Source organism: Remersonia thermophila, chromosome 2 (genome assembly GCF_042764415.1).
Source record: "Remersonia thermophila strain ATCC 22073 chromosome 2, whole genome shotgun sequence".
In the NCBI taxonomy this organism is placed as follows: Eukaryota; Fungi; Ascomycota; class Sordariomycetes; order Sordariales; family Chaetomiaceae; genus Remersonia; species Remersonia thermophila.
The window spans coordinates 2,825,013-2,837,717 of NC_092218.1; the positions used below are offsets into that span (position 1 = coordinate 2,825,013).

At 62.3% G+C, this 12,705-nt stretch overlaps 3 protein-coding genes across 3 annotated transcripts; 2 read left to right on the forward strand and 1 right to left on the reverse strand.

The window, feature by feature from the left end:
* Positions 1-2,028: 2,028 nt before the first annotated feature.
* VTJ83DRAFT_2227 (uncharacterized protein) lies at positions 2,029-4,395 on the forward strand (the record flags this gene model as incomplete). Its single annotated transcript, XM_071008474.1, has 2 exons — positions 2,029-2,473; positions 2,534-4,395. 2 exons carry the CDS (start codon positions 2,029-2,031, stop codon positions 4,393-4,395), a joined length of 2,307 nt encoding a protein of 768 aa, XP_070868767.1.
* Positions 4,396-5,175: 780 nt separating this feature from the next.
* VTJ83DRAFT_2228 (uncharacterized protein) lies at positions 5,176-6,168 on the reverse strand (the record flags this gene model as incomplete). Its single annotated transcript, XM_071008475.1, has 1 exon — positions 5,176-6,168. The coding sequence occupies one exon, from the start codon at positions 6,166-6,168 to the stop codon at positions 5,176-5,178; it is 993 nt and encodes a 330-aa protein (XP_070868768.1).
* Positions 6,169-6,975: 807 nt separating this feature from the next.
* On the forward strand, positions 6,976-9,672 carry VTJ83DRAFT_2229 (uncharacterized protein; the record flags this gene model as incomplete). The annotated part of the gene is made up of 2 exons (XM_071008476.1): positions 6,976-9,385; positions 9,476-9,672. The coding sequence occupies 2 exons, from the start codon at positions 6,976-6,978 to the stop codon at positions 9,670-9,672; spliced, it is 2,607 nt and encodes an 868-aa protein (XP_070868769.1).
* Between the last annotated feature and the right edge of the window lie 3,033 nt (positions 9,673-12,705).

The following is a 12,705-nucleotide window of genomic DNA, read 5'->3' on the forward strand; positions in this document are numbered from 1 at the left end:
AGTCGGCATTGAACGGGTGCCAACGGCCAAGCCGGGTTTTTTTGTCGTACCGACCTGAGGTCCTGAGGTCCATGTGCAGACATACCTTGTCCAAGTCCATGTCCGATCTGCTCCAGGCGAATTGGAATGGGCCTGGTTCTCTCGGGGCATCGTTGTGTGCGTCGTGCGGACGGTGGAAAGCGGATCCGAACCCATTCTACTGAGCGGTGGATGACGGGCACCTACATGCCGAATCCGGTGTTCCAAGGTTGGGCGCCTGGCTGTCCCCTTCGGGCAAGACATCGGGTCTCCGGCCTCGTTTCCGCCAGCCCATCACAGCACCACCCGCAGCAGAACCACTCTCAGCTGATCAGCTGGTCCGCCTTACGCGTCCCAGCGTCCCAGCGTCCCAGCGTTCTAGCACTGCTGTCATCCCCAACAACCCCAAGCCAGCCACGGCGGGCCTTGGCGGGCCATTCAATGCAGATGCGATGGGCTCCCCCGCATCTTCCCGCATGCATGGATCTGAGCCATTCGGGGCCGTTGTCTCTCATCTCTACTTACACACACACACACACACACACGCACGCACACACGCACACACGCGCACACACACACACAACGTCGAATGCGCACTCGCCGTCTCACCCGGTTTCGCACGCCGCCTGCAGCTGGCGGAGCCAGGGTGCGCAGCAGGTGACTGCCCGGTTCCAACGTCGGGTTGGGTTCCCACCGCATACGGGTGAGCACTTCCAGGTTGTACCTCGGGACACCTCCCGGTCGGGCATGTTGGATGCCATGACATCAGCGGAGCAGCAAGGAAAGGGAAAAAAAAAAGGGTGGACGGGACCCGAATGCCTGAGACAAGGGGGCCCCCAAATGGAAGCACGAACCAACCTGGAAGGTATCGCTATGAATTTCGGCCTGCGAAGCCTGGCAGACTTGGCAGGGACAGAGCCGCTTTGCGAGCTACGGACCAATCATTTGGCACACGCGGAGACTGTTCATGCCTGCCCGGCCAGGCAGCCAGCCAGGGAGAGAGGAGCCGGGTCGTGTCGGGCCTGCAGGAAGCACGGGACTCAGCCCTGGGCCTTCCGCTGGGCCTTCCGCTGGGCCCTCCGCTGGATCCTCCGCTGGGCCCGGCGCCCCATCGCATGCTTTGGCGGGGTCCGGCGTTTTGACCGATTGGGGCATGTGGGCGTTTGTTGAGTCCTCGTGATTGAGACATGGGCGACACAAGAGACCCGACATCACCATGCATTCATTCATCAATAAGCTCCCCCGGCCATCTTCATCACCTCCCTCTCCTTTTCCCTCTCCCCCCTTTCTCCCTTCCCCCATGGCCTGCAAAAGGGTCAGGTCTCTCCTGAATCAAGCTCCTCAAGCCCGCGACGCACGGCTCCTTGCTTTCTAACTTGTCCTTCCAAGCTCCAAGTGTAATTCCGTCGCTACCCACTGTACAAACGACTGCGGTCCAGGTCCCGGGGTGGACGCATGCACGCTGCACAGTCATCCATCCGATCCACATCCCACACGCACATCCCACGGCTCTGATCGAACCGTTTCCCCTCCTCCTCTCACAATATATACATATATTTATATATCCCTTTGCGGGAGCCGTCTTGGTTTTCCTCCAGCCTCTGATTTATTTCGAATCTTGCCTGCGATCCTCGACGGAGCCGGGTTTGTCGGTTTCTCGACCCAACGAGCTTTTTTGCGTCTCGTCTCGTTCCGCGGATCCCGAGCGCGCGCGCGCTTGAAATCCAGCGAACCCCGTCAGTGCCGGAATTCGTTGTCTCACTCGGTCTCGCCGCAACGCTGTCCTTGGCGACAACGAAATAAATAACGCCACGCCGCGCTGCTTCAAGCTCCCACGTGTGCCACGAGAGCCGAACCGATCTTTGACGCTTGCGCCCCCTTGCCCTCGCCGTCGCACGACCAGGCCGCCCGGCCCGTCGCTGCGCCTCTTCATCCTTCACCCCGGAGCGAACTTGCCTCACCTCCTCGTGGTCCTCCCGGGCCGCCGTCGCCGCCGACGCCGCCGCCGCCATGCAGTACGTCCGGAACTTGAGCGATTCGGTCTCGACGGCCTGGAACTCCATCAACCCGGCCACCCTCAGCGGCGCCATCGATGTGATCGTTGTCGAGCGCGAAGATGGCAGCCTGGCGTGCTCGCCCTTTCACGTGCGCTTCGGCAAGTTTTCGCTGCTGCGCCCCTACGAAAAGAAGGTCGAGTTCAAGGTGAACGGCGTCAAGCAGCCGTACCCCATGAAGCTCGGAGAGGGCGGCGAGGCCTTCTTCGTGTTCGAAACCAGCGACACCATCCCCAAGAGCCTGCAGACCTCGCCCCTCGTGTCGCCCGCCTCCAGCCCGCCCTTGAACGCCTTGCACCACGGCCAGCCCCCGCTGCAAGAGCCCGACTCGCTCGACCTCAACGACCGCTCGCCGAGCTTCCGGGCGTCTACGACGGCCCTCGGCAGCACGGGACGGGATGGTGCGTCGTGGTTCCCGCCCCTCCAGCGAGATCGCTCTGTGCTAACGTGAGCCATCCCAGGCCTGATGACGCCGCGGTCCTCGTCGCCCGATCTCTCCCGGGTCGGCGCGCACTTTCTGGACGGCTCGCCCGGCCGCGCCCTCAGCGACGATTTTGTGCGCCGAACCGGCCGGAGGCCGTCCAGCGACCACGGCTCCGTCGAGGGGACCAGCCCGCGCTGCTCGGAGCGATCCTTGAGCCCGCCGCCCCTGCCCCCGGCCGAGGCCGTGCAGCGAGCCCTCGCGCTGTCGAGGGAGCTGGCCGCCGTCAACATGCCGACCCACGTCACCGACACGGGCGACCTGATGCTGGACATGACGGGGTTCAAGGACGACGAGGACGCCATCCGCGCCGAGGTGCTGGCCCGCAAGGTGCTGTCGGAGCACCTGGACGGCAACTACGACATCGGCGCGCTCATCGGGGTCGACGAGCGCGGCAACCTCTGGATCTACAGCAGCGAGGAGGCCAAGGACGCCGCCCTCAAGCGCGCCATGGAGTCGGCCCTGCGCAGCCCGTCGCCCGGCGTGCCCAACGACGCCGCCTCCGACCCGGGGTACCAGAGCGACAGCAGCGACGCCACGGCGTCCCCCACGGCGAGCACGCACCGGCGCAGCGGCTCCGACGCGGGCCAGTCGGCGCAGACGCCCCCCAGCTCCCCCGGCTCGTCGGCGGCCGGCGACCCGAACCGCAACTACGCCAAGACGCTGCGGCTGACGAGCGACCAGCTCAAGGCGCTGAACCTCAAGCCCGGCGAGAACACGATGAGCTTCACCGTCAACCGCGCCACGTGTCAGGCCTACATGTACCTGTGGCGGCACGACACGCCCGTCGTCATCTCGGACATTGACGGCACCATTACCAAATCCGACGCCCTCGGCCACGTCCTCAACATGATCGGCCGCGACTGGACCCACGCCGGCGTGGCCAAGCTGTACAGCGACATCGTCGCCAACGGCTACAACATCATGTACCTGACGAGCCGCTCCGTCGGCCAGGCCGACACGACGCGCGCCTACCTGGCCGGCATCGTGCAGGACGGCTACCGCCTGCCCCGGGGCCCCACCATCCTCTCGCCCGACCGCACCATGGCCGCCCTGCGCCGCGAGATTTACCTCCGCAAGCCCCACATCTTCAAAATGTCGACCCTGCGCGACATCCGCAGCCTCTACGGGCCCGACCGCACCCCCTTCTACGCCGGCTTCGGCAACCGGTTCACCGATCAGATCTCGTACCGCACCGTCGACGTGCCGCGCACCCGCATCTTCACCATCAACTCCAACGCCGAGGTCTCGCGCGACCTGCTGAGCCTCAGCAAGATGAAGCTCAGCTACGTCAACATGACGGAGGTCGTCGACCACTACTTCCCGCCGGTCGGCACGCTCGTCAAGGGCGGCGGCGAGGAGTATACCGACTTTCAGTACTGGCGGGATACGCCGCTGGAGCTGGACGAGTTCTCGGCGAGCGAGGATGAGGAAGAGGAAGAGGAAGAGATGGACGATGAGGAGCTGGAGGATGAGGATGAGTACGCCGACGAGGAGGACGAAGAGGAGGTCGGGGAGGGGATGGCGGATAGCTACATGTCTCGGGGGTCCATGTACGAAGAGGACGAGTATGAGGATGAGGCGGAAGAGGGACATCTGCGGGAGTCGGTGGAGTTTGATGAAGAGGAGGGGGAATATGACGAGGAAGAGGAGGGAGAAGAAGAAGAAGAAGAGGCGGAAGAAGAAGAAGAGGAGGAGGAGGAGGAAGAGGAAGAAGTCGAGGCTGAGCCTGTTGCCCAGACGCAACTCGGCTCTCTCAGCGGGCCCAAGGGGAAGGTGGTCCACGATGTGGACGCCGAGTTGATGACGGGCGTGAAGAACCTGAAGATGGAGCCAAAATAAGGCCGTTCCCGGCGGGGACAGCCTTGTTGGCGTGAAGAGGACGGCATGCAATTTTTTTTCTGTTGTTTTCAACAAACCTTGGCAGCGAAGCATGGCTGGGAGAGCGTGTACGTTGGCGGTGGGCGGGGAACTTGTTCCTCCTGTTTGCTCTGACTGTCTACATACACCTCTTAAACCACAACCACAGACACGGGACAGTTGCTTTGCATAGCGCGGCGCATAGGGCGGGGATGGATGGGTTTTCTTTTCTTTTTTTTTTTTTTTTTTTGTTCTGTCTCTGGACGAAGGCGCCGGGTTGGGTTCTGTTACTCTGTATTGTAGCCCTAGAGTGCACAAAGGAGCATATTTATATATTTACATATGTTGAAATTACCATTGTGGACAGCCCCGTGACGAAGTGCCAGCGTCCATGGAACGCCCACCCAGGTGTGTTTGTTTGCCGGTCGGGTTTCGAACCGGCGCTGCAAGCTTCCAATGTCTCGAGAGAAGGTTGATGGTGAAGCGCTGCCGAGTGTGGTTTCTCTGCCAGGCAAGACCGCGTTATATCCGACTATCCGATGCTCTCTCTCTCTCTGTGTGTGTCTGTGTGTGTGTTTTTCCATTTTCTCCAAACGAAACCACCCAGCCCGCCCAATAAAACGCCAAACGCACCTTCTCTCACACCACTTCTCGTTTCCCTGGATGACTTCTCGTCAGCTTCTTGTTCGTCCTCCAAGCTGTATTATAAACAGACGAGCAGGCGGCGCGTACAACATCGATCCACGCAGTCCTCGTCCCTTCTTAGGCCTCGGCCATCTCCTCGTCCTCCAACCCTTCATCCCCAAACACGTCCTCCATCGTGCCTCCCTCGACCCCATCCCCGCCGATATCCTCCGTGTCCATCGCATCTCCTCCCCCGGGGCCGTCCAGCGCCATCTTGTCCCCGCCTTCCTCCTCGTCCTCCTCCTCCTCCTCGCTGCTGCTGTCCTCCGCGCCCTCCTGGCCCGCCCAAACGTCCCTCAGCCCCCAGCTGACCCCGCTCAGCACAAACCTCTCGCCCGGCAGCCTCACCCCCCACTCGCTCGGCTGCACGCGGGGCAGGGCGATCTTGTTGCGCTCGCGCGCCAGCTCCATGAGCCACTCCTTGCTGGCGGCGCCCCCGCCGGCGCCCCCGCCGCCCGCCATGCCGCCAGCCACGCTCCCGCCCCCGCCGCGGAACTGGTAGCCCAGGCGGCTGGCGATGGCGAGCTGCACGGCGCTGGCCGTGACGGCGGCGTCGCCGACGGTGACGGGCGCGGCGCCCGACGCGGCGCTCGGGCGGGACCCGGCGTGCGAGACGTACGGGTCGGCCGCGAGGTGCAGCGCGTCCGAGAGGATGGAGGCCGTGTGGCGGTAGGCGAAGTCGAGGAGGAGCAGCGGGACGCGCTGCTCAAAGGAGGTGACGCCCTGCGCGGTGAGGAGAAGCTCGAGGGTGCGGGCGTCGCGGGGCCGCGGGGAGGCGGCGTTGTTTGGGTTGGTGGATGTCGAATGAGAGGGGTGGGAAGGTGGTTGTTGCGGCGGTGGTGGTTGGGATGTGGACTGTTGTTGTTGTTGCTGTTGTGGTTGTTGCTGTTGCTGCTGCTGCTGCTGCTGTGACTGTGACTGGCTTCCGGCCGACGGGGCCGTGGTGTTTGTGGAGGGAGGCTGGGATTGCGAGGATTGCGTCGCTTGTTGGGTGCTCGGGGCGCTCTGGGTGGCGGAGGAGGGCGGGACGCCGTTGGTTTGCGGCGCTGCCGAGACGGCGGGGGCGGACATGATTGACGATGGCGGTCCGGCCAAGAGAGAGACCTCGAACGTGCCGGATGGGAGATTGGCGATGATGAGGTGCGAGATGAAGTTCGAGGAGGAGTCGAGAGAGGCTCGGGTTGGATTGAAGCGGTGGCTGGAGACTGGGTTGTCGAGAGAGTGAGAGGTCGCCGAGATGGATGGATTCGGTAGGTGGCCCGGATGAATCTTCTCAAAAGGGAAAAAGAAAAAAAAGCGGATTCGATGGCCGAGTCTTGTCACTTCAGGGGAAGGAACCTGGAGCAGTGTGCGGTGGTGGGATTGGAAGCTTCCGTTGTTGAGGGTTTGGAGTCGCGCTTGACCGCGCAACCGCAACTGCACTCTGCCAAGGCAGGGACCCGCTCTTTGTGCGCACTGACCACCGCTTATTTCTGGAAAAAAAGAGGGCCGGACCCCGCCAAGTTGGTGCCGTGTCCGATGCAGAGCCGACCGACCCGGAGCCAACCCGGAGCCAGCGCAGAGAAGCCCAATGGTTACCAAGAGTGAGGGGCAGCGGGACAGAGAAACTGCCCCACCTCGGCCCCGGCAACATGGGGGGAGCGCCGATCCAGGACCAGAAGGTTTGGAGGTTTTCTCTTTTGGAAAATTGGATGACTCAAGCGGACAGGATCCTGGAATCAAGACAGAAGAAGACGAAGAAAACCTTGGGGTGATTTCTCCTCCTTGGCACAACTTCAAGTCCCAATCTTGTTACATGTGACTTCATACCCACTTCATTCCCCCTCCCTCCCTCCATCCCTCCCTACCCCTCCCCCCTAACAGAAAAAACAAAAAACCATGGAGACGACACTACCGCTTCCCTTCCTTGTCGGCGTCAACATCCCTCCGGGGCTCGGCGGCGAGAAGGAGGGTCTCAACCGCGAAGAGGTGTCCTGCCTCGGCTGCGTCTTCATCCAGGTCGCGCCCCCGGCCTTGGACAAGATCCTTCGCTTCCTCGCTCGCCACAACACCGAGTTCCACCCCTTCCTCGACGTGACGCGGCTCGAGTCCCGCGATGACATTGTCACCCTGATCGACGCCGGCGCCCGCAGGGTCTTTGTCCGCCCCGACCAGCTGCCCTCGTTGGCCGAGTACGGCTCCCGCGTCGCCGTCGCCGTCGACGCTGAGGCTTCCCAGATCCCCGCGGCCGCCTCCGAGCAGGGCCTGCTCGTCACCGGCTTCGATCCGGCGGCGCCGGCCGCCGTCGGCCTCGCCAGGGAGGCCGGGAGCAACAAGGTTTCTCCCCTTTTCCTCCAGCCCGTCCCCGGCGCCGACCTCGACAAGCTCGTCGCCGTCGCCGCCGAGTCCTCCGCCATCCCCATCCTGCCGTCGACGGGCCTGAGCAGCACCCCGCAGGACGGCAAGCTCGCCGTGCCCAAGGTGCTCGCGGCGTCGTGGAAGTCGGACCGTCCGGACGGCCTCATCCCCACCGTCGTGGTAGACGAGCACGACACGGCCCTCGGCCTGGTATACAGCAGCGCAGAGAGCGTCGGCGAGGCCCTGCGCACCCAGACGGGCGTCTACCAGAGCCGCAAGCGCGGCCTGTGGTACAAGGGGGCCACGTCGGGCGACACGCAGGAGCTGGTGCGCATCTCGCTCGACTGCGACAACGACGCCCTCAAGTTTGTCGTGCGCCAGAAGGGCCGCTTCTGCCACCTCGATCAGTCCGGCTGCTTCGGCGACCTCCGCGGCGTCGCCAAGCTGGAGAAGACGCTGCTGTCGCGCAAGCAGTCGGCCCCGCCCGGCTCCTACACGGCCCGCCTGTTCTCGGACGAGAAGCTGCTGCGGGCCAAGATCATGGAGGAGGCGGAGGAGCTGTGCAACGCCACGACGGCCGAGGAGGCCGCCTTTGAGGCGGCCGACCTCATCTACTTTGCTCTGACCAAGGCGGTCGCCGCCGGCGCCACGCTGGCGGATGTCGAGAAGAGCCTCGACGCCAAGAGCTTCAAGGTCAAGCGCCGCCAGGGCGACGCCAAGGGGAAGTGGGCCGAGAAGGAGGGCATCAAGCCGGCCGAGAAGCCGGCCGAAGCTCCCGCTCCTGCCCCGGCGCCCGCGCCCGCGACGGCCGAGCCGGAAAGGATCCGGATGCAGGTCTACGACGCGGCCCAGGTGTCGGCAGCAGAGCTCGACGAGGCGCTCCGGCGCCCCTCGCAAAAGTCGTACGACGCCATCATGAAGATCATCGTGCCCATCATCGACGACGTGCGACGCAACGGCGACAAGGCGGTCCTCGCGTACACGCACAAGTTCGAAAAGGCGACGTCGCTGACCTCGCCGGTCCTGCGCGCCCCCTTTTCCGAAGAGCTCATGCGGCTCCCCGAAGAAACGAAGCGCGCCATCGACGTGTCGTTTGAGAACATCCGCAAGTTCCACGCGGCCCAGAAGGAGGACAAGCCGCTGCGCGTCGAGACCATGCCGGGGGTCGTGTGCAGCCGGTTCGTGCGCCCCATCGAGGCCGTCGGCCTGTACGTGCCGGGCGGCACCGCGGTCCTGCCCAGCACGGCGCTCATGCTGGGCGTCCCCGCCATGGTGGCCGGGTGCAACAAGATCGTCCTGGCGTCGCCCCCGCGCGCCGACGGCACCATCACCCCCGAGATCGTCTACGTGGCGCACAAGGTGGGCGCCGAGTCCATCGTGCTGGCCGGCGGCGCGCAGGCCGTGGCCGCCATGGCCTACGGCACCGAGAGCGTCACCAAGGTGGACAAGATCCTCGGCCCGGGCAACCAGTTCGTCACGGCCGCCAAGATGTACGTCAGCAACGACACCAACGCCGGCGTGGGCATCGACATGCCCGCGGGCCCCTCCGAGGTGCTCGTCATCGCCGACCGCCACGCCAACCCGGCCTTTGTCGCGTCCGACCTGCTCTCGCAGGCCGAGCACGGCGTCGACAGCCAGGTGGTGCTGATCGCCGTGGACCTGGACGACGCCCAGCTCGCGGCCATCGAGGACGAGCTGCACCGCCAGGCGCTGGCGCTGCCGCGCGTGGACATTGTGCGCGGCTCGATCGCCCACTCGCTCACGGTCAAGGTGAGGACGGTGGACGAGGCGATGGACATCAGCAACAAGTACGCGCCGGAGCATCTGATCCTGCAGCTGCGCGATGCGGAGCAGGTGGTCGAGAAGGTGATGAACGCGGGCAGCGTCTTCATCGGCGAGTGGACGCCCGAGAGCGTGGGCGATTACTCGGCCGGTGTGAACCACTCTTTGCGTAAGCTTCCCCCCCTCCCTTTTTCACCCCAGCCCCCTTCCCCCAAGGAGAGACAGAGAAATGCTGACGAGGGTCTGCTACGCTCTACAGCCACCTACGGCTACGCCAAGCAGTACTCGGGCGTCAACCTGGCCTCCTTTGTCAAGCACATCACCAGCTCCAGCCTCTCGGCCGAGGGCTTGCGCAACGTCGGCGAGGCCGTCATGCAGCTGGCCGGCGTGGAGCAGCTCGAGGCCCACCGTCGTGCTGTGAGCATCCGCCTGGAGCACATGAACAAGAAGGCATGACGGTGAGGACGATGACGGATGGTGTCGGTCTGGTGTTTTGTGTGTGCGTTGGCAGGTTTCATGAATTGTTTTTTTCCCTCCTTGGTTATAGGTATCTTGGGTGCTCCAAGTACAAAAAAGCAAATGGATTTTTTTGGCGTCAAAACCGGGTGCAATACCATGAGGTACCTGACCTAGGTATGGCTCTCCTGGGAGCCGTGACGTTTTGGTGTTGCCTTTTTTTTTTTTTTTTTTCTTGTGTGTGTGTGTGTGTGTGTGTGTGTGTGTGTGTGTGTGTGTGTAGACCAACCGCTGTGTTGGCCACAGCTCTGGCTACATGGTGCGTCGTCAATGCTGGGCTCTCAGGAGCACGAGCAGACGGCCTAGCGCTGTTGTCTACTACCCTAGGTAGGTGGTAGGTATTGTAGGACCAGCAGGCATCTACCGGCGCAGCGAGGCTGAGCCACCTAGGTACACAGTAGACGACGACGCACCGGCCCGACTTGTGCCAACTGCCTACAGCACCTTAGCCTCTTGGGTAGCATCGTCCTCTCCATTCTTTGGTGCCTTTCTGGGAGGACAACACGCGTCCATGTCAGACGCCCGCTGGCGTTTGCGTAAGCATTACGCGGAGCCCGAGGGAGCCTGGAACCTCTCCACCGCTCATGTCATGGTTACAGCGTACGGGCTCGGTTCCTCCGGCAGCAAAACCAACAGCTGCGCACCGCTCATAGGGAGGTATGTACCTAAGGAAGAGGCGCTGTATCCTCCCAGTCCCCCCGATCTCTGGGGTTCGAGAAAGGGGAGGAGCCCGCCAACCAGCCAGCCCGCCAACCGATAAATGACATGCCAAGTACCGAATTAGAGTTTATTTTTTTTTTTTTTTGGTGGGTTCTAAGGCCGGATGTAATGGCCGAAACGAGCCGGCCGGGCGAGAGCAGCGGGCCGACCCCTCGCTAGAAGAGGGGCGGGGTTTCTTGCCCGAATCATCCGGAGCACGGAGGTACCTGACAGCACCGGTACACGGTAGTTAGTTATTCCATGGCTGTTTGCTCGGGCCGTTGGTGGAGGGGGGGCGGGGGGTTTCGGACTCCAGGGCAGGCCGGCCGGCCGCCTCCACCTAGGTACGGTACCTGAGGCAAGGTACCGTGCTGTTGTGTAGTAGTAGGGACCTACGCAGTAACTACGCAGTAGTTACCTAGCTCCGGCCTTGGGTGGTTTGAACTCCCCCCCCTTCTTCCCCCCCGGGCCAGACCTTTCTGGGTTAGTTTGGCAGTTGGATGCTGATGGCTCCCGTCCAGTGTTCCACATGCCATAACGTCCCGCAATGTCCCCACATTGTTTTCCTTTTTTCTTCTTTCTTTCTCTGCCCATTTTGAAGCCGTTCCTAAGAACTGCGCACAGGACATGCTGTGCTAGTAGGGATTTGGCAGCCCGGCCTACCGTGTCTGACGTGGAACTCGGTGTCTACCCAAGGTATGCACCGAGTAACTATGTACACGGTACCTATCGGTACCTATATTGTCATGTGCCACAAAGAGGCGTTGGACGGGAGGTTGAGAGCGCCGAGGTGCGGCTACCGAATTACCCTGTGAGCTGCTGCCGGCGCGAAGATCACATGGAAGGGTGGGTACCACAAAATTAGAAGGCGATGCGAGCTGGCTTGATTGACGTTAACCTCCCCCCTCTCCCTCCACAACGGGAGCCAATTCGCCGCCCTGATTGGGCGGCCCAGGCATGTTCAGGATCGCCAGATCCTGGCGGCAGGGGTTCAAGCTGATAGGAGGTCCGTACATATAGTAGGCGCCTTGCCAAGACTTGGCATGGTGATGGCGCCCATCCCAGGGAGCGTGCATGTGCCAGTCGTCGTCATCGGGGCACGAAACAAAAAGAATGAGAGAAGCCTCTCTCCCTCCCAACTTGGCGCATCGCAGCTGTTTGGCCGGGGCGGGAATGCCCTGCCACGCCTGTTGGCTTAGCCTCGCTGCTGTCTTGGGTTGGAAGAAGGATTATGGTAGTCATGGTGTAACCACGCAGTACTGAGTAGGTAGTGCCGGCGCTCAGCTGAAATCCAAACAAAACAAATCTCCCAAAGAAAAAAGGGATCGTCGCAACAAACCATCCCCACCATCCCCGAGCTGCCTCTCCAGCACGCGACGAACGGCTTGTTGCCTGACTTCCAGGTTGTCGCCGACGGAGAGTCGCAGCCATTCTCCTGGAGGCAGGCCGGGAACCGTCAAGATGACCGTCCCCTGTCTCCTAGGTAGAGACGTGAACAAGGCATGTACTGTGTACACTAGGTACGCAGTATCAAAGTACTGCGTACATACGCATACTGCGTACACAGTAGAGTGCCGATGGCCGTCTGTCTGACCCGAATGCCGGACGGATGGCCCGGGGGGGGGGTTGTTGCGGCCAGGGGGTTGTTGCGGCAGTCTCGGAAGTCGAAGTTTGTCAGACGAGGCCAAGGCTTGGCCTGACGTTGGCCGCCGCCCACCCGCCGTGGTTAATATCCCGCCCGGGGTGTTTCGCGTCCCTGCCGCGATGTGATGCTGTCCGTCCCTTGCGTGTTTGGGGTCCGGTCGGTATGCAGACTGGGCCGGCGCAATTCTCACCACCGAGGCCGCGTTTTCTACCAAGCATCCCAAAGACCCGACGAGGACGAGGTCGTCCGGCCCGTGTTCTTTTTTTTTTTTTTTTTTTCTTTCTTTTGGTTTCGTTTCGCTCCGTTCTTTAAAAAAGGGTATTTCTGCTCAGCCACACCCTCGCTGACCTCCCGGGTTGTCGTTGTTTCGCTCTCTAATAACCACCCCCCATCCCGGCCGAACCGTCCTCCCTCCCCCTTGGATTGTCCCGGGAGACCGACGACAGCTGGAAACCCCGAGTGACGAATTCCTTTTCCTAGCTATTCCTTCTGGTCATCCCTCGTTCAGACCTTGTTTTCCCCCTCTTCTGTTTCGTTTTCTCTTTTCCAGACATTCCCTGCTGCCGTGGTGCGCAGCTCCGGCCCCCTTCTTGTCTGTCTACGAGATACCCCCCTTTTCTTTTTTCCTT